Raw genomic sequence first — 20,961 nt, forward strand, 5'->3', positions numbered from 1 at the left:
GAGTTGAACAGCGATGGAATTATACTTCTCTTGGTACTTACTTCTCTTAATTCAAGGCCTTAATTCTCTTATTTGACTCTATGAAATTATGCACTGAGAAACTGAAATTTGTTCTCTTGTTTTGTCATATTTTTGTTTTGTTTTTCCAGCAGGGAGATCTTAATTTTGAAGCAATTGCCCACTGTGATATTCAGTGCTACTTGGGAAAGTCTGATTCAGGTAGGCTCATGTTAGGCTTTTTTTTGGCATCTGACAGTAGTTTTATTGTAGAAAATTCATTTTATATAGCAGGACTTGTAATGAGAATCTTGAGATTGTTTATACAAGCACTTAGTTTTACGCTTTTTTAAAAACACCCACTTTTCTGGGACCATGTAGATGGCTAAGGGTACTGAGTACATGGTGCAGTATTTCAGACATCTAATTCCATAGCACATGCCAAGCTATTGTTCTATCTTGAAACATTTTTTTTTGAGTTTTAGTATTTAAGACTCTCCTATGAGTTCTCATGGGTGATGTATTGCCCTTTTCTTTCTTCATACACATTTTCTCGAAAGATGTTGAGGTAGAATGATAAAACTGTCCACTAACTCAGAGTTATTAGAAAATGTGCATAACCTGGGCCCAGATCCTGGGAATTCTTTGATGAAAAACCAAAAAATTGTTGACCGATATCCTTCTGTATCCGGAGTTAAATTTGAAGGCCTTCTCTTCATCTCTTTCTCACAGCAATATTTCCATAGATTTCTGCAGAAGATGGTTTATCAGGCTTATAAGACAGCATCCTTGACACTGTATCATGTGAAACAATAAGAAGGGCTCTTATTTTTTTCTGGAACTGAGGAATCTGTCTCCAGATACTGTAATACTGGGAGCTGTTTTAAGTACATGGCTGGCATTTACCAAAATACAGCGATAGGTATTACACAGCATGATACTGCCTAAAGAATGTTGAATCTGTTGAAAGCTGATTCAGAACAGTGGTTTTTAATCTCTGTGCAGTAGGGAGTTTCAGAAGGCAGCTGGTACCATGGGCTTTAAATGTTTAAGTGTTCTCCTGGAAGTGTTTTCAAGATGACGTTTCCTGAAATGTATTTTTGTGTGAGGATGTGAGGAAGGCAATAGTAGTCAGTCAAATGTGAAAAGGAGAACTGAGGTGACATACAGACACATGTGACTTGAACAATTACTGGTACACATGCATGTTTAGGTACATTTCTCAGAAGCAAATGTTTGCTTTTTTGTATTTTTTTTTAAATCTGTATGAAGGAATATGGCTGATAGAACCAAATCCTTGTTGCTTACTTTATTTTTATTCTAATAATGCACATAATGAGATCTTTATATACAAGTATTCTGCCTTCTGCTTTAGGATACTAGTATTGTTAAACAGAAATATCTAAGGCAAGAGCCTGAAAATACTGACCTAAAGAAATTCTAGTTGGATTATTCCAGTAATCATCAATCTGAGTTCAATACTTTAAACATTAAGGATGGTAGAATAAAGTACATACACTTTCAAAGCAAATAATTTCTGTTTTCTTTCAAAGGAAGTTTGCTTTTCTGACTTCTTTCTGCTATATGAAAATGCTCGAACCAATGAGTCTAACTTTCTAAAAGGCATTAATCTTTTAGACTGATGTAAAGCCTTGCAATTTATCTTAAGAAGAATTTGAGAAAATTATCAGCATCTAGAAAAGAAGCTAAAAGGAGAAGACTGTTTTGGTCAAACTGTGGGAAGTGTTCTTCTCCCTGCTGTGCCGTGCTACTCTGTTTTTGTACCACTATGTAGTATATTATCTTGATACTTTACTGCCATCAGCGGAGAGTACTGTGTAGGCTACTGATAACCTGGTTACTCTTCAGTGGCATCTGTTAGAAACAGCAGCAGTAAAATAGGGCTTACTAGAGCATACAAAGCCTGTGCAATACCCATACTCTTATTTGCATGCACAGTTACTTTGGTTTTGCAGATGTATTTCTTTAAGCAAATCTGATGTGGAAAATAATATATATACCCTCTCATATTGTCACTTTGAAGGGGAAAAGTGGGTTTTCTTTTTTGTTTTGGGTCTGGACCCTTTGCAGATACTGATTACTCATGTTCAGAAGTAGGTTGATGGAAGGAGCAAATACTATCTCTGTAAAATCTGAACTATCTATTGTCCTTTTAGCAAATCTGCTTTGGCAGAAGAGTCTCTCTCTGGACCATTCTGCCTGGGACGTGGATTCCGAGCTTGCAAGTGACCTTTATGAAAGATGGCAAAAAATAAGACGTGGGGAAGCATGCAGGTCTGTACAGAATCTGTTGAGGTTCTTAATTCAAGCCAGGACAGTGTTGTAAGAAAGAATATTTCTGTTCGGAAGTATTCTTGATTAGAACAAAACATTTTGGACCATTTTCTACAGTTAAGTTAGTTCTCTCAAAGCATGTGGAGTTTCAGTGCACCCCAGACACTCCCAATGTTCCTTTCAAGGCACTGCCAGCCATAAATAAGCTTTTCAGCCGAGAATGTAAATAATATTCTGACTATAGTCATCTCACCAGGGCTACCTGGCATGAAAGCAGTCAAAGCATGTTTTACCAGAGCATTTATGGAGTTGCCTGAATCCTTCATTGACAGGTTGCATAGCAGTCTTCTCAGGATTAGGGTCTTTGAATGCCTTCCAAGGTTTTTAGTCCCTGGCCTACATACACAGAAGTTATGCTAACTCTCTGCTAAGGGGTACAGCTTTATGGACTTTGTTTTGTAGAGACCATTTTCAAGGAAAGTTTAGTTGATGCACTTATAGGCCCTGGCAAATTGTCTTGTTGTTGTTATTCTTTGTTTGAAAGGGAAAAAAAGAAAAAAAAAAGAAAAACTAACTAAGTTTTCTGGTTTTGCCAATAAAGCAGGAGAAGTATTTTAGGACCAGCTCGCTTTATTCAGCAGAAGAACTCTGAAGAGGAATCCTTTGCCTTTTTCTTGCCACGATTGACTACAGAGCCTGGCCTTACACTCAACTTCAGTGCCACAGCTGTTAAAAGTAGTATGGTGAGGATGGTTGTTCTATGCTTTTTTCTGAGTTGATGTATTTTTCTGAGCTTATTTAAATTATAAAGTCTGTGGGTAGTGTTTGGTGCTGCTTAGCATTTTCATACTGCTTGTGAATTAGTGTTTTGATCTAATTTAAAACACTGGGTTTGTATCCCTTTGGCTCTTTGATAAGTTTTCTAGCTTCCTAGTTGTAATATTATAGTACAAGGAGAGGAGTAAAGCAGTGTAGGTCTTAACGAACAATTTTTTGTAGTTGTTAAAACTTTCCTTGCATTTATTGTATAATTTACATGCTTGTGGTAAAATAATTGAACATGGGACCAGGGATACAGTGTGTTGTCATTAGTGATGCATGTGGTTACAGGATGGCCTTCCTCATGCCACTGCCTTGTGTAACAGAAGTGTGTAAAGCATTTAGGAGAGATACAACACTTGCAGAGCAGTGTATCTTCCAGCCACACTGACAGTTCTTTCTTTCTTGTTTGTTAGATGTAGGTCTCCACTAACCTAGCCTAGACCAGAACCAGTCATATGGAAATAGTTTTCATATGCACATATTGTGAATTACCTTAATATTCCATTTGTCCAGTTTAATTGTTAGTCATTACAGTAATTTTTATAACCTGCTTCCATTCAGACTTCTCTAAGAAAGGGTGGCACCTCACTAACTTCACTTTCTTCTGTGCAAGAGCTTTGTTCACATCTGCCTGCATAAATCAAAATCCTAATGAGAGGGTTGTTTGGGGAGCAGAGGCAGTCTGTATTTTTGCACACGTGGTTTGAAATGCACTCTTAGCTGATTTTGCAAATTATGACATTGTGGTGACATGTCCTGCTGTTCCATGCAGTCTTGTGCATGTATGATTATACTGCATTAAGACAGAAGCCAGATTGAAGTCCCTTGAAAATGCAGATCATATTACCAGTGCTGAATTATTTTACCAACCAGTTCTCAAATATGTAGTTTTTAACTCTTTCTTTTCCCCTCCAAACTATTTAGGTAAAATATTTCGTACTAAGAAACCCTTCATCCTTCCCAGTTACGTTGCAGCTTCTGCCTCTTTCTTACTACCCTGATCCCCAAGCTTCACTGAGTCTGCTGAACAAATGGTAATAACTATCTCAGGATACTGTTTTCCCTTTTAAAAGGTCTTATTTGCTATGCCTTATGATTGTTACATATTGGGGTTTTTTGGGGTGGTTTTTTTTTGTTTGTTTGGGTTTTTTTGTTGTTGTTTGGTTTTGGTTTCTTTTGGTTTTTCAGTGTGTAACTTAGGTGTGGATTATGTTCTGATCCATTTTGGAAGATAAAGCCCTGTTCAGGGCAGTTCCCTGTAAGGTGCATGCGTTTGTAGTGTACCTCATCATTGATAAAACACAAATTGAACATGTTTTAAGCAAATTTGTGTCTGACAGATGTAAGTCATGGTCTGTCATCTTCTAGGATCTGAGGCTTAGCGCAAGCTGCCTGGGTGAGGTGAGCAACTTACAGAGTTGGGGTTGTGTATCTCCTCGTGGTGCTAGTTGGTATTTATAGAGTCTGTAGAGAGATCAGTGAAAAGAAGGTATCTGAACTGTCCTACCTGGAAAAGTTTTCTTCTTAGCCTTTTCTTAGGTAATAACCCTGGTTGAAGAGAAAACAGGAACCAGGAAGAAAAATGCAGGTCCAGAGGGAGGAACCTCAACATAAATGTTTAGGGTCAGCTAAGTAAATGTTTCTGCATTGGTTTGGACTTTCTGTTTTAGAATTGAGATTATCTAATGAGAAATCTAGAGAAGAGCTAGATGAATAATAAAGGAACCTGGTGAAGTGAGCTGAAGTTCACCAGAACAAGTCCTGACTGTCACACTTAACTCTGAAAGAATGTTACAGTTGGTAGGACTGTTTGGTTTGAGACAGTGGGATTACTCTTGTGTTTAGGTGTAACTTGCTTCCTTGGGATCCCAATCCCTGTGTAATTGCTTCCTTAACCTCATTTCTTTACATAGGTACATGCATGTGCATATATATGTCTGTGTATATATATGCACATTAATAACTACATCTGTTTGCATACTAAATATGATTTCCACATAGACTCTTTCTAGTGGTTTGCAATTACATTTTCTCTGTATTTGCACACTTTCATTTCTCCAGATCTTCTAAGTTTACCAGAAATTACATCCTTATAATAACTGGTTCTTTTTAAGCTAAAGTCATAGACAGTTGTGACAAGTGAGTTTTCAGTTCAGTGGCTGGAGGTCCATTAGTCCTCTATACTCTACATTTTACCTGTTGATTTTCTTATGTCGTTTTTTTAATAACTTAATGTCAAATGCTTATAATTTGCACTTATTTCAAAAAAGTCAACTGCTGTAAGGGAATTTGATTTGCAAATTATGTGATAGAAAATAGGAAATTATCCGAAACAAATCATGAACAGAAAGAGGGATATTTCAATAAATTATATGAGATTTAATAATTATTATTTCTTAACAGTTAGGTGAGCAGAAAAAGCTTTGGGGAATTTGTGTTTGTGTGGCTTAGAAATTGTATTTCTTGGTTGTGATCTTTCACAATATTCTACACTGACAGACCTTAAATGCCCAGCCATTCGTCTGTGTTCCAAATGTGTGGAATCCACATAAAACTGGTTTGCAGTGTATTCTGTTGAAATGCAGACCCACATTTCCACCATATTTCACATTGCCAAAATGCAATTGTAAAAGCAGGCTTTATTTAAGAATAGATGCCAGCATGTAAAAATAAGTCAGTGCAGTTCTGATAGGCTGGGTTTGAAGTGCTTAACTTTTTGTTTTGGTTTATTTAGGTTCGGCATAAATGTGCAAGCTGTTAATTTCACAACCACCGAATTCAGGCTAATGGATGAATGTTCTCACAGGGTAAGATGGCTAATTTTGGTAGAACTGGTCTGATGCACTAGAGAAAGCTTTTTCTAGCTATGCTACTTCTGGGTTGTTCCCAAGTGTGATTTAAAGCACTTTCACAGTGTTTTCTTGATTCCCTGTCTTTGCAGTTAATTATTTTCAGCATTTGATGAGTCTGTTTTGAATATAGCTGTAGGGAGGAAGTGCATGCATGCCTGCAAGTGTGTGTGCATGTGTTGTTGGACTTCACACTTAGCTCCAGGCTGACCATGAAGTGTTGGGCTGTTGAGTCAGTGATGTCAGGAGCTGGCTGGTTATCTTCTCAGTAGAGGGAAATAATGTCATGGAGTTCAAGGGAGGGGGAGGCGAGATTTCTGCATCTCAGCTTCATGCCATTGCAACTCCTGGATTCAGCTTTGGAATGTCATGATTCTCTCTGGTTCCCATTGCCTAATTTTTGCATGAGTGCAGTAACACTTGACTGTGTCACACCAGTGCTGAGCTGTGCTTAAGCCCAGAGCTGTTGTGTCATGGGTGACAGAAACAGAGAAAATGCTGTATCAGGGATGTTGGCATATTCTGGTGACCAGAGTACTATCCAGAATACCTGGAGAATTTCTTCTTAAGACTTCTGTTTTGTGCAAAAGCCCAGAATTAATGTATTTTCCTTGCTGCTAGGGCATGCTGCAGCTTTGTCTTTAATGTCCTGTGTAGATACATGTTTCTGTATATATGCTTTATTACATAATGAAATATTTGTACCTTGTAAAAAGAAAAGAGTATGTTTGCTACGCTAATCAAAGCTGACCTTTCCTTTCTGGCAAGAGTTGTAAGAGTTGTTGTAAAAGAGAGGAGACAGCAGTTTGTAAATCCCAGCCTGTAGGCACACTCTGAGAAAGGGAAGGTAGCATAGGGGTAGGAGTGAGTTTCCACAGTCCCACACACCAAACTCTTGACCAAATGGAAGAATAGCTGTAGATCTTCACATCAGTGTGTGCAATACATGTTTTTCATTAGATTTGAAGAGCTGTGGGGAACATGCATGGTTTAGATAGGTGTTCAGCACATATGAGACAGATCTTGGCTTGTTAACCAAATCAGTAGTTGTTAATATTTAAGCTTTTGCATTTGTCATCATTTCCCTAGTCAGTTTTTTTGTGCAGTGAATTGTTAGGCTCATGTTTAGGCATGCATGTCTTTGTAGGGAGTGACATGATGAAGTTTGAAAATGCCATACATGGCTTGCTTTTATAAATACTGACTATTAAATGCAGGTTCTGATAGTTTTTTGTGTGTTACTTTTCATAAAGTAGACTAAGAATAAAAAAAATTTGAACTGAAAAAGATCAGAAAAGCTGTAAGTACAACACCCATGAATTGAGAAACAACTAAGCAAGAGCCCATTTTGGAATGTTTATGGGTTTTTTGACTGCTATAGGTATCTGATCACCCCTTTCCCCAGTTCTGGAAGAACAAGTTTTAGGGCTGTTTTCATTTTTTGAAGGCAGAAAGAATAAACAATGGTAAAAACAAAAACCACCAAACAAAAATTTACATTATTTCCAGACTAAGTGAACTTCTGGTAGTTCTGGTTTTCAATTAATATAGTAGAGAATTCACTTTGGCTTCTTTCCAGTGACTCAAATGATCAGCATATTTGCCAGCAGTTCCTTTCTCACTTCAATCAAGTTGTAAGTCATACGCTGAGGGTATAATGGTTGCCACATTTCCCTGTGCAATCAGTACACTGTCAGTTCTTGTGTTGTGAAGTGTTTTAGGATTCCTTGAGTATGAAAGACACTATATCATTTCTTTTCCATCTGTGCTAATAAAAGCTGTTTTAAATAATGAAGTAATACATTCCTCATAATAAGTGCAGTAATATGAACTTTTCCTCAAAGAAACAATCTTATCTGATGTTTTATGTTGTCAAAAGGAAAGACTTTGGTATAATAAGTTAGTTAGCAGTTTCTGCACCTTGCCAAAAATATCCTATGTGGTGCTAAGTAGTGATACAGTGCTTGCTTTATTGACATCTTTAAACACACATGTTTTCTGTGAGTGAGAAGTGCATTTTTTGTTTACCAGAATGCACATCAAGAGGACCTCATCAGCAAGAAATGCAGTTCTGAGATGCTTTGGTTAAGTTTACAGCCACTGGAAACCAGAAAAGTTGGTGTAATTTTTACACCTCTTGACTACAAAAGAGTAGCTTCCCTTATTTTAATCAGGTAAGCCAAGTTTTAGCTGTAAGTGAGAATCAAGCAACTCAATGTAAAAATGAATTTTTAAAGTCCTGGCACATAGACAAATGGTCAAAATTTGGAAGTCAGAATGCCTCTCATTTAATAAAAATTGCTTAAAATGTGTTTGTGCCTTATGTCTCAGTCATTAATTTTCTTGATATATGGTCAGAAGATTATAAAATGCATGTGACTGTACTGAGGCAGTTTTGAGTTGAGAGAGAAGCACATTTATGGCTTTGCTATTTTCAACTCAACTCCGTAATGATAGGAGTTATTTATCCAGTAAGACTTATGTGCAGCCAAACATTGGTTATCTTTGTAGGAAGAGAGTTTATGGAAGAAGTAATCATTTTTACTAGGTGGCACAGTTGTTACCCAGTGGCAGTGGTCACTAAACTTGCTCCTTCACTGTGTGAAATTCACTAGTGACTGGTTCTGGAGTGATGCTGTCTCTGTTTAGGGGAAATCTGTTCAGCGTTGGCCACTGATTCTGTTGCTGAAACACTGTTGTCTTGGTTTGGCATCTAGAGACCAAGGCCATGATGTTGCAAACTTAATTTGTGCTTTAGTGGCTGATTGCTTGATTTTTATTTTATGGCAGAAACAACTTAACCGTTCTGGATGTGGTCAGTGTAGAAGGCTTTGGAGCCAAAGAATTGCTTAAAGTAGGGGGAAGACTCCCTGGTGCAGGGGGATCCCTTCGATTCAAGGTGCCAGAAGCTACACTAATGGACTGCAGACGACGTGAGTAAGGAGACACAGGTCTCTGGTTGTGCAGCTGGCTGCTTTGCTCTGCACTGATACAGACACAGAACATTAATGTTACGTAAACTGATTGGCAAAAGCTGAAGAGCTTGGCTTTGAGAAGTGTAGATTCTGGTTTTTCAAAATGCTGACTGAAAATAGTTAAAAGTTTTAGAAATACACTACTGCAAAACAATCTGTGTTAAATCTTGGTCACTTACATGGGTTTTTTTTATTTGATTGTAAGTAAAACCAGAAATTTATTTATGAATGTAAGAAAATAATTTTTATGCACTGTAAAATAATTGCTCTCTTTTTTTCCTTTAAGAACTGAAAGACAGCAAGCAAATTCTATCCATTACGAAGAACTTCAAAGTAGAGAATATTGGGCCTCTTCCTATAACAATTTCATCAATGAAAATCAATGGTTACAGTTGCCAAGGATACGGATTTGAAGTGTTAGACTGTCAGGAATTTTTCCTGGGTCAGAACTCATCACGAGAGATCAGCATTGTGTAAGCACTGACAAATTTGCTGACAAAATAACTGAAGTGGAAATTTGAAATAATTAATTTCAGGAGCAGACACTCCAACAGCATACCACACACAAAATTTTGAATGGAAATTTAGTAAGCATTTCCCTCAGGATAACACTAACAAACGAATAATATAATACTGGTTCTTTATAGGACCCATTATTTTTAAAAAGCAGCATACAGGCTTTTATCAGTGCATTATGAAGTAATAAATCAAAGGAAAAGAGTTGCCACAATGTTTTATTTGCTTGTTATTCTCTAAACTTGTTCCAAGTAGCCTGACCACAATCTAGTCGTTTTCCCAACATTGCACTTTTTAAACTATTTTTGAGTGAAAGATACTGTGATTTAAGCAAAAGTAAAGTTAATATTACTGTATTAAAGTAACTGAGGTTTCCTGTACAACAAATTTCACCTCTACTGACTGGAAAAGCAAGTCATACCTTCTAGCAATCAAGTAGAATAAGGAGATGGGTCAGGGAAGTGGAAGAAAAGACAAATCTGAAAGGAAAACAAGTCACAGTAGTAGAGTATTGTGAAGAGTCACAATGAACCCACATATTTTGCTGATTTAAGATGACATAATGCCACCTGCACAGTTTAAGCAGATAGTGGACACTTTATTTAACTGTGCTTTTAAAATATTAATAAATAGTATTTTTTCATATTATTGAACTGTTATTATTAGACAAATAAATTAATAATTCATATTAATAATGAGGCAATATTTTAAGTAATTTTAATAATTAAAATTTACTGTTAAATTATTATTAAATATTATTAAATTAGTTTTCATACTTCTTGTTGTTGTCATATTATTTGTATTTTTGGTATCAGTGTGACTTCAGAAAATTAAATTCAACCCAATAATGAAAAGGTAACACCATCTCTGTTTTTCCTGACAGATTCACTCCTGACTTTACATCTTCGTGGGTAATTCGTGAGCTGACACTGGTGACTGCTGCTGATTTGGAGTTCCACTTCACACTCAACGTGACTCTCCCTCACCACCTGTTACCACTGTGTGCAGATGTGGTGCCAGGACCCAGCTGGGAAGAGTCTTTCTGGAGGCTCACTGTCCTCTTTGTAAGGTAAGGCTTTCCTCACAGCAGCCCTGAGTTCCTACAAGATGCAGTGCATGTGAATGTCATGGTGATAACACTGGTGCTGATGCATCCCTAACAGAGATCCCCATGTACAGTGTGGTGCTGCTTGCACTGTTTGGACACTTGTTCCGGTTTGGCCAAATTTAGAAATATATCCTCTGAGAGAAGGCACAACCACCCCTTCCCCCCCAGGTTCAGGAAAAAATAAATTCTAATTAATTTCTGGGCATAGGCAGCGATATGGGATACACATCATAAGGTCACCCCAAGACAACACTGGAAACAGCCAGAGCACGAATGAAACAACAGCGGTGACCACATTGCCTGGTTCTAGGTGCAGCAGAAAGAGACTGTAGGCATCTGAAAAAACAGGATTTTTTCATTCTGTTTTCCTGCTAACAAAATTTACACTGCATGATTGAGAAGGTGGTTTGATGAATTAGAAAGATTTTTGTTTATATCCATATATGTTTGGTGCAATTTATACACTGTGGAGAGAGGATATTTTGCTTCTACATTTCTAGTTCAAAAGTATAGTGGCATTTGTATCTCATTTTATGCCAGCATTTTCTCTAGGAAAAGGAAGAGACAGTGTTAACTAAATACCAAAATAGTGACAGTGACTATCACGAATGAATAGGAGGCTGATAGGTATCATATTATATGATGTAGTGAGACTTGCTTCTACATTACCTTCAAATCAAGGATTATCTTTAGAATGAACTTTTTCTCTGTTCTGTTTTTTTCTTTGTAAAGTTCATGACTGAGTTATTTTATAGAGCTAATAACTAGTAAGGGCTATAAGAAAAACAAAGGTAAAGAAAAGACAATTACAACTATCATTTTTAAAGCTGTATTTTGAGTTTCTTGTCTTTGTTTTTACTTAGAATTTACTAACAAAATATTTAAAAGTGTATCTTGTTAGAAACTTTTTAACTCTTTTGCTGAGTATTCCTGAAAGTTGTAGACACCAGTATCTGTTGTTTTCTTTGGAAGTTTGTCCCTGCTTGGAGTGATTCTGATAGCCTTCCAGCAAGCCCAGTATATTCTAGCAGAGTTCATGAAATCAAGACAGAGGCCAAATCCTAGTGCTTCACCACAGCAGAACAGCAACTCTGTTGACGTAATCAGCTCTGATTCCTACAAGTAAGAATACTTTTTTTTCTTCTTTTGTACCCTGTTTATTGTGAAGTGGTGCTTTCTGTGTGTGTTCTGATATTGCTGTGGGCTGGTTTAAAGGAGACAGTGTTCCAAGCAGCCTTTTTTAGAGAACTTCCATCTCAACCCAGGAGGAGTGGAGGAACTCAGGGGTTTATTAATCTTGTATGTTGACAGTAGTACATTAGGTAGAGATTGTGTGATGAAAGTAAAGGATGCACCACGTGTGGCAGCTATGGAAAAATGGAAAATACGTTAATGGTTCTCATAGCTGACCCTCTTGAGTGGTCAGTTAGGAACTTACTCACTGAAGCATGTAAGTGTTTTGGAAGTCTGAGCAAATACTTAGAGTCTTGCTCAACTCCCACTGAAATCAGAGTGTGCTTAGCTGGTATGGTAAATTGAAGACCTAAAGCAATTTCGTGGCTTGTGAATATGCCCCCCTTTCTTTTCTTACAACGATATCTCATAAAGCAATTCATGATGGCTTTGTAAAGATGAACAAATCCCAAATGACTCTTTTTTTGTTCACCAGGGGAAGCTGCAAGACATTTATGGATTCCTATAGTTCCTCAGATAAAGGTAAAGGGAAGGGCTTCCTGTCTGTAGGCGCTTCTTCCAGCCGAAGTCAGAGTGCGGCAAAGAGAAGTCCTGCGACCTACAGCCACTCTCAGAAGAAACACAAATGTTCAGTTTATTACAGTAAGCAGAAACCAAACACAGCAGCTGGCAGTGCCATTCCAGCTGCTGATGAGAAACAGAATCAGATTGCAGAGAACCAAATCTCAGCACCAAAAGAGGACATTTGCACTGATGTAGTCAGTGAGAACTGGGTAACTCTGAAATATGCAAATGGCATAAGAATTAACAAGAATTTAACTCTTCCAGAAGACTTTCTGGGTAAAGAAGAAAGTACACTGAAAAATACAGTTCTCATTAAAAATACTTCTTCAGAGTGTGATCTGAAGGAAGATCTTCAAACATGTATGTTTCCTAAGGAAACTAACCTTAAAACTTCAGAAAATCTAGCTGAGCTCAAAGAACAGGAGTTCTGTTCTGTGAAGATGTCCAAGAAGCTACCTGAAAGTCACTTGTCCAGAAATTCACCTCAACAACAGCCGGAACTGCAAGAAATTTCTCGGAAAATTAGTGGTAATTTTTTTTCAAATTCCATTAGTCTAAATTACTAAGCGAAATCTTCTGATGAGCTCACTGTGATCAGGATTTTGTCTTTTGCGTGAGACAAGGGGATGTGGTGTTTATGTGTTCACTGTAATTTGTCTGTTTACATCCTTAATAAGCAGCTTGCATTTCAAGTTGTTTCTTGGTTTACAGATTTCAAGCTTGTGCCATGGCATTTTAACTGTTAAAATAATTGATGTCATAGATATGCTTATAAGGCACAAATTGCCCTTGTCAGATACTTAGAAGGATCCCAGTTTGCTATTTTCAGGTCCACTGAAAATATGGTGCTTGAATCACCAAGCAAGCACATTCAGAAGCAGATATTCAGAACTCCTTTGATAAAACCACCCAAAATAACAAAAACCTGACATCAGAATAATGTGAACTTATATTTTGTAGGAATTGGCAGATCAGTGTTTCTCTTATTAGTTGCCTAGCAATATTTTTTATCTAGTTTTTCTTGTTTTGAAATTGTGGGACTAAGCTGCCTGGGAACTCTTACCTCTTAGCTTCACAATTCAAAATTTTAAGAACAGCAAGAGAACACCTGGGAGGAATCAAGAGCAGGATAGGAAAATGTATCCAAGCTCTATGAAGCTTGGCCTTACTGCGGCACTTGGCAAAGTAGTTGAATGGTGAAAACTGTCATTTGCTGTAGCTGTGGCAGAGTTTATTTAATGAGTGAGCCATCAGAGGATTTCAGGCCCTGCTGTCTTGTGTAGTTGTTACCAAGGGCTCATTGCTTCCTGTTGTGTTGCAATCTGTGAGCTATAGCGGGTGCAAGTGTGCACACTCAGGTGAAGGCAGGATAGTTCCACTTATTCTTACAAGGTATTTTGAGATTCTTTGTGTGCTCCTAAAATGCAGTGTTTATTCTTTGCTTTGAATTAGGAGATCATTCAGTATATTCAGTAGTAAAGCACTAAATGTACTTGTTGTCTATTAGCAGTTGTGGTGTTCTGCACTATCAGGTATGCGAGTATTTCTGTGTTTCGAGATGTTCAGTAGGATATGTTAAGTCTAAAAAGTACCATGTTGTAGTGTTTGTATCTTGATATAGTTACAGACTTGGTTTTGTGCACAGGGAGTTCAAGACCTGAGGTCCTCACATGTTTGTATGCTGGAGAGCAACAGAGCATTCTTTAGAGCTCTGGCAGTCTCCCTTGCCAAGTGTTTCATTCACATATGCTCCTTTTGCAGTCCTCATGGCTGCCTGCTCCAGAGGGGAGAGTGTCTGACTCAGAGCTGGGATGATGTTGCTGGTTGGTAGGAAACTGTAAAAATGTTTGGGCTTGCCTTTCCCAGTTGAGGCGGCCAGTTCAGTTCAACAAGTGATGACATTTCTCATGCAGAGCAGCTGAGAGCCTCGGTAGCAGATCACTGTGGATGTATTGCGGATCTCAGATATCTGGAACCCATCAGAGATGAAGTTAATTCTGTCCTGTCCTGGCAGGGCCCAGGCAGAGGAGTGTGACTCAGCTGGGCAACTCAGCTAATTGTTGAGGCAGGCTTCCTCTCAAAGCTTTCGTCTTTTGGACTCTTAGATCAAATTAATGCTTCTTCCTCACAAGCCTCTCAAGTAAAAGAACTTTCAATATGGAACCCATCCTAAAGAAAGGATGACTTCCCTTTGTCTTCATAGTGAATGCAGAGGGCACTTCAGAGATGTAAAGCACCAAGGCTGTCCTTTCTCCCCACTCAGCTTGCAGGGTTTTTTCCTGTTTGTTTTTTAGCCCAGTGTTCTCTAGCTTCAGACTCTACCTTACAAGACTCATGGCTGAGCCCCAAATAGCTCAAATTCAGATGACATGAGCAGGACTTGGGTAATCTCTGCATGCACTGGGAATGGCATGCTCAGGAGCATGAACCAAGACAAAGCTACTTTTTGCGACCGCTGTTAGAATTTTTACACAGCATTAGCTTTTGATTTTTAAATTTTCAGTATCGTCAGCCTAGAGGTTAGTCTCCTAGTCTTTTGGAAAACAACACAAGTCTGTTTTTAAAGAAAGGTATGTGGTTATGACTGGGAGCCCCTTCTCTTCCCAAGCAAACTGTTGTTACTGTTTAATTGTAGGGAATAGCCAGCAAGTGCCTCTCAGGAATGAAACAGAAAACTGCGAGACTTTAAAAAAGCAGATCAACCTAAAGCCTTCCACAGAGAAAAAGATTAATAAGGGACCTAAGGAAGAGACTCCATGCTGTGCAAAAGAGGAGATTACTTCTTCCGAGGTTTGTATTATGATCTTTCTGCTTATCAAATTTAAAATTAACTTTTTATAGTTTAGGTACATATATGTACACATATAGGTATGTGTATATGTATGTAGGCACTATGATGTAGAATCACAGATCTGAAATACTGTAAATCAGATGAATGAGGAAATACGCAGATGTGCTGTCCCACATCCGTTGTATATTAATGCTGCTTTATGGAATGATGAACAGTTTGGGTAAAAATCAAAACAGCCACATCACAGCCAGAGATGGTTACTGTCAGAGCAGGCACAAGCATGCTGGAATCTAATGCCAGCTGTCAGCCACACTAATGATGTGGGAACATTCCCTGGAGGGGAAGTGGGCATATTGGCCTTCATTTGCAGACCCGATCTCCAAACCCAGGGCTTTGCATCAGAAACTTGGATTTGAGAGTACAGCAGGCAGAAGCCCCTTAACAGATTGTGAAGTTGTTGAGAAGGATCATTCTTTCACCCCTGGTTTCTGAGTATGATAAACACATCAGACTCTACCTTTGTTGCAGGCAGCATAGAACACTAAAAGAACTTCATCAGGCAATTAGTAAACATGAGAACCTGGATTATGTTTGTATTCTGTCTACTGGATACAAATCCCATGGCAAAAAGGTGTGAGGAAGAATTGCTTACATTGCTTGAGGAATATATCAGAAAAGACAGGGTCTAGTCTTGCTTTGGGAGCTGTTGTTACAAAGTTCTTTCCATGGGTGGCTGATGGTGCTCAGTTTGCTTCTTGAATTTTTTGAAATGACTAGTATTTGTTGGTAACTTATTCCATAATTTCCTCAGTTGTAATTCAAATGAATGCCTTCCCCCACCCACCCCCCCCCAGCTGCTGAGGAAAGGGAGGATTTATTGCTGCTGAACTTGCACACAAGCTGATCATAAATCTGGCAGATGTTTTTTGTTTTTAGCACATTGGGAATTTTATTGACTGCTTTACTTTTTCCTCCCTCCATTTTTTATTTCCCTGAAAGCCAGAGCTAGATGCTGTGAAGGGGAAAATGCTAAGTTTGGGAATTCAAAAATTTGTCTGTCATCATCTCTTGCTGTCTTGATGGACAGAGTCTTGGAAAGGCTGGTTAAATTGATGGTGCTGGAAAGAGGATGTGCTATGGAAAGACACTAAATCATGAAGTAACTATGCATTTGGGTCAGGTCATTTTGTCCAGAGAAATTTAGCTAGAAAAATCCAAAGGAGTTCATTGACTAAGTTACGTTCATTTTATAATGTATGTATTGTCTCAGCTTGTATTTTTGCCTTTAGCAAGAAGATGCATATAGGAAGAAGAAACCTCAGGAGAAAAAGGAAGGAAATGTACCTAATATGAATTGGAATAGAAATAGAACATCTAGAAAAAATAAGAAGAAGAATGTAAATATATCTACTAGGTATGTATTACCTCACCAAATCATGAAGAAACCCAGAGTTGCTGCAGTGTTTCCGCAGGTTTTGCATAGTACGTTAGGCAGGATTGCTTTATCTATTTAAATAAACACACTTCAATCCTGGCCCAAGCATTTATTTTTAGGAATGTGCAGTACTAAGTATCACCACCAACAACAAAAAAATGAAAGTATTCCATTTGTAAATCTACATGCATATAGAGGCACCCCATTCTGCATAGCAGTGGTAGCTCTCTGTTAGAGCCTGGAATGTGCTGTCTCTGAAGTTTGGGTGGTTAGCTTCCTTCCCATTGTGTATTGTGTGGAGAAGTTCCAATCGGGTTCTCTCTAAAGTGAAAAAAGGAAAATTGTTGAAATGATTCCACCTTCAGGAAAAGTCATCTGCTATACTGAGTAACTGGGGGAACATTATCCTCTACCAATTTTGGAAGAGAAATGTGTAGAAAGGAGACAGCAGCTTGCATTTTTGCTGTAATGAATTAAAAAGGCTAGAGCAGCACTAGGTTCTAAAGAATATTGAGTGAGCACTGTGGAAAGTTACTTTTTTTTCCCCCTGAGGATTGTTTTAATACATTTTAAAATCAGTTGTAAATTACTTATAAATAATTTTAATATATTTTAAATTGTTTGGATTATTAAAAAATACTAGTTACAAATTGCTGTTAGAATAGAAACACTTCTGAGGAGAAAATCCTACTCCTTCCCTTCCCCCAGCCCTGTGAATTAAGGTCACAATCCTACAAAGCCTTCACAGACTTAATTTTTATTGCAAGTGGTTCTGTTGAGGACACTGGACTTTAAAAGGAGATTGTAAATCTGAAAGGGCTGTTATAACGCATCGTACACACATTTCTATTGGTTTTGTGGGAAGTCAGTACATGTGTAAATCTTTGCTGGATGCACACCTTTGTAGGTAGGAAGGATGAAAACCAGCAGTGAAATACTGAAGTTGTTCAGTGTCTGTTCCTTGAACCAATTCAGCAGTAGCTACTTTCTGAGAGATGGAACCGTTCCCTTTCTGCAGACATTTGACAGCTGACTTTTAATCATTTTTCCTTAATACTCTCTGAATACGACATTGGATGCAGACATTTCAATTTTACTAGCAAAAATTTAAGATTGCTTCAGATTGTGATTTTACTCTAGTTATAATTACGCCAGTGAAATGAACACGGCACATTTTTCTTTGTATCTAGGTCTTTTTACACTGCTAGACTGTGCTTATCACTGACATCTGATTGCCTTCTACAAGTGCTTTAGAGAATGGAGTTAAATATGCACATGATGTTTTACCTCTCCCCCTGAGAAGTCTGTGTGATAGGATATTGCATTTTGGGAAAGGTTTTTTAGGTTTCTGAAAAGCTGGGGAATAAGGCTCCCAAACCTGTTGCTTCTCCTGCACTTTGCCTTGATAGATGTGTGAGTTGAAGTGTTTAATGGCTGAAAAAGAAAAATGCAGATGAAATGCAAAATGCAGACATGTTTTTTTGGGTGTGGTTGTATTAGGGTCCCTGAGCAGAGTGAGTTGAAGCATATGTGCAGTGAATTTGAAAGGCCGGATCTGAGAGCAAATATTGGAATAAGAGCCTGGTGTCCTCAGAGTAACGGGGAAAATTGTAAAGCAGACCAAAAAGCTGGGAGCTTGTCCATGCAGGGAGAAACAGGTACGCAATCTTAATTTTCTTAAATGGGGAAAGAAAAATGTGGATTTTGTGGCAGTAGATCTCTCTTCCTTGCTTGAGAGACCTGTGCTTTTCTCCCTTTTGATCCCTGATGTGAAGATGACAGGACTGGCATGATGCAGTGCCTGAAATAATACGTGCTCACTTCTGAAGGGCTCTGCATGCTTCTCCGGGGGGTTGGTTGGTGGTGCGAATCAGAAAATGAATCAGTCTGAAGCAATGACCCATCAGCTCTTGGTGAAGGAGAGACACACTGACAATCTGCTTTCGTGTTCAAAAGAAAGCCTGTATTACCTGAAGCAACTGTATCATTTTTAAAGAACAACACTGGCTTGGCTACCTGCTTTCTGCCTTTCCATCAGGATTTTAATCATCTGTTTTCCCTGACTTTAGGGAAGAGGAGATCTGAAAAAAGATACCAGTTTCTGTAGGATTGTCCTGTGCATCTCTGATGAGATAATAAGAAAAGAGAATCTATCTCTCATGAATTCATTACTTGCAACATTTTGTCATTGCTTTTAGTATGCATGTTCATACAGCCAGGATATGTTTCATGTTTAAAGTATTAACTATATATTTCAAAGGACAAGTATGCACTTCCTCTTTCAACCTGTTGCCGTAGCTGCACTGTATCCTCACTTGCATTAATTTTACTGGGATATCATGTAGGTCAGAAGCTCCTTGTGTTAGGGTCTTGTTACTGAAGCTATCAGTAAATATTATTTTCCCTCTCATCAGTAAATTCCGAGAATCCATGTAAATTCATTTTTCAGATGACTTTTCCCTGACAAGACTTTCTTAAATGTTGCGTTGGTTTTTTGATTGGTTTTTTTTTCATCTTCTTTAGAAAACTTTTATCAGCGGTCCAAAAAGAAGTGTTTGGAGAAGTTTTGTTCTGATTCAAGCTCAGATTGTGGAAGTTCGTCAGGAAGTGTTCGTGCAAGTCGTGGGAGCTGGGGTAGCTGGAGCAGTACCAGCAGTTCAGATGGAGATAAAAAGCCAATGATTACTACCAGGCATTTTCTTCCATCCAGTAAGTTTTGTAAACAGCACCTCTTCAGAGTAGTGGGCAGAGTTTTAGCCTTCCTGCTGAATGGAAAGGCCTACCATGGCATGGGGCACATAACTTGTCTTTTGTAGAGCACCTCTTAGACACACAAGGAGAGCTTTAAAGAACTTTGTCCTTGACAAGAAGTACCACACGTTTTGTGGAGACAAAGATGACTGTCAGGCTCCTCACTGAGGAATATGCACAATTAGTTGTCATGGAAAGATGGGACAACTGAGTGTCACTAGCCAAAGCAATTTCCACCTTTGAATTTGTTTCATCATGTATTTTTTTTTTAATGTTAAAACTATTTAAGTGATGCACAAATGAGGAATGTGTGAAAGCAGTTCAGATCTGAGGGTGCTGGGTTTGGATAGGTTTATTTGAGGCATAAGTAGCCAGGAGACCTGAGCCACTTCACTAGTATGAGAAATGGGAGCTGTGGTTCATTGCTGCAGTTCCTGAATGCCTGAATATTGTTAATGTAGTTGAAAGTCACCGTCACAATTATCCAGGGTGATGTGGCACTAGAAGTAAATTTTAGAGTGCTGAAGTGACACCAGCAAACCCAGCTTTGGGTACCTGCAAAAGGATGGTTTGAATTCTTTAAAAATGTGCAAAAACTTTCATGTGTATTTGTGTATGTATAAAACTTTGCATTACTAAGTGATAGATGATAGTGTGTGGTGTATCTGAACTTGTGATCTAACAGATAACAATTCATGTGTATATGACTTTTCTGTTTGTTCAAATTATAATGCCTCTTAAAAAAAGAAAACAAGTAATTCTAAATTCAGACTTAATTTGATAGTAACAAGGAACCTCTCCATTAAGACTGTGGTAATCACTTCTAAATCATAAAATACATTTTAAGACTATGGACCTAGGTAGCATGCTTTGAAATTGATGTTGTTAGTGATAATCCAGTGTGAGAGAAAATTTGATTGAAAATTTGATTAACACCATTGATGATTCTATTTGTGTGTATGTATATTCTGTGCATACTTCTTTTTTTTTAGGATCTTTGATTTTCACAGTCATTCTTTTCTTTAGGAGAGAATATTTCACAAAATGATTTTCCATCTGAAACTCCTATCACTCTAAATCTGTCTCATAACATCTGCAATACCAGGTAAAAAAATTGAATCTGTACCTCTAAGGCATTAAAGAAACACCACCAACTTGAAGTCTTGTCTCAGTTTGATAAATAATACCTACCTGTTATCTTGTAATTTTTTATGATCATCTGATTGTAGTTACTAGTTGGGTGAAGAATCTTCTTCAGTATGTGAAAAGATATAAGCAAAATTGATAATGCTGCATAAGTACAATACAAGCTTCCAAATGGAAAATAGATGGAAATTGGTTTTCCACTCTCACTTCTTCCAGATCCTAGCAACTTACTACATTTCCATTACTGCTTAGTTGTATTAAAGTAGTAATGGTTTTTTAAAAAAGGTGGGAGTAAGACTTTCAAGTTGATGCTATTCTTTTAATGGGAATAATGTTCTCCTAGGATATACAGCATGAAAATTGATTCCTCCCTCCCCTACATTCTTTTCTCCCTCTTTACTGTAGTAGAGATAGCATCTACAATTTTTATTACAATGAATCCTCATTTCGCTTCTCATTCATCACTCTCTGTTTTCACTAGGAGAAATAATCCAATCCTTTTCCATTGGGATTCTGGT

At 37.9% G+C, this 20,961-nt stretch overlaps 1 protein-coding gene across 14 annotated transcripts in view; it reads left to right on the forward strand.

The window, feature by feature from the left end:
* TMEM131L (transmembrane 131 like) overlaps window positions 1-20,961 on the forward strand; it is an 85,635-nt gene that overhangs the window by 57,567 nt on the left and 7,107 nt on the right. For 12 of the 14 annotated variants that reach the window (XR_011150656.1, XR_011150657.1, XM_069013533.1 and 9 more), the window contains 16 exons: window positions 150-219; window positions 2,175-2,292; window positions 2,894-3,035; window positions 4,039-4,148; window positions 5,849-5,921; window positions 7,995-8,137; window positions 8,754-8,896; window positions 9,225-9,411; window positions 10,338-10,523; window positions 11,535-11,684; window positions 12,232-12,848; window positions 14,956-15,110; window positions 16,401-16,525; window positions 18,047-18,204; window positions 19,070-19,255; window positions 20,324-20,402. Coding sequence is in view for 12 of the 14 variants with exons in the window: in XM_069013533.1 (XP_068869634.1) it covers window positions 150-219; window positions 2,175-2,292; window positions 2,894-3,035; window positions 4,039-4,148; window positions 5,849-5,921; window positions 7,995-8,137; window positions 8,754-8,896; window positions 9,225-9,411; window positions 10,338-10,523; window positions 11,535-11,684; window positions 12,232-12,848; window positions 14,956-15,110; window positions 16,401-16,525; window positions 18,047-18,204; window positions 19,070-19,255; window positions 20,324-20,402 (2,642 nt within the window). In the remaining 2 variants the exon portion in view is untranslated. The remainder of the gene's footprint in view (window positions 1-149; window positions 220-2,174; window positions 2,293-2,893; window positions 3,036-4,038; window positions 4,149-5,848; window positions 5,922-7,994; window positions 8,138-8,753; window positions 8,897-9,224; window positions 9,412-10,337; window positions 10,524-11,534; window positions 11,685-12,231; window positions 12,849-14,955; window positions 15,111-16,400; window positions 16,526-18,046; window positions 18,205-19,069; window positions 19,256-20,323; window positions 20,403-20,961) is intronic. The other 2 variants (XM_069013530.1, XM_069013541.1) reach the window with 1 other exon arrangement.

Source organism: Aphelocoma coerulescens, chromosome 4 (genome assembly GCF_041296385.1).
Source record: "Aphelocoma coerulescens isolate FSJ_1873_10779 chromosome 4, UR_Acoe_1.0, whole genome shotgun sequence".
In the NCBI taxonomy this organism is placed as follows: Eukaryota; Metazoa; Chordata; class Aves; order Passeriformes; family Corvidae; genus Aphelocoma; species Aphelocoma coerulescens.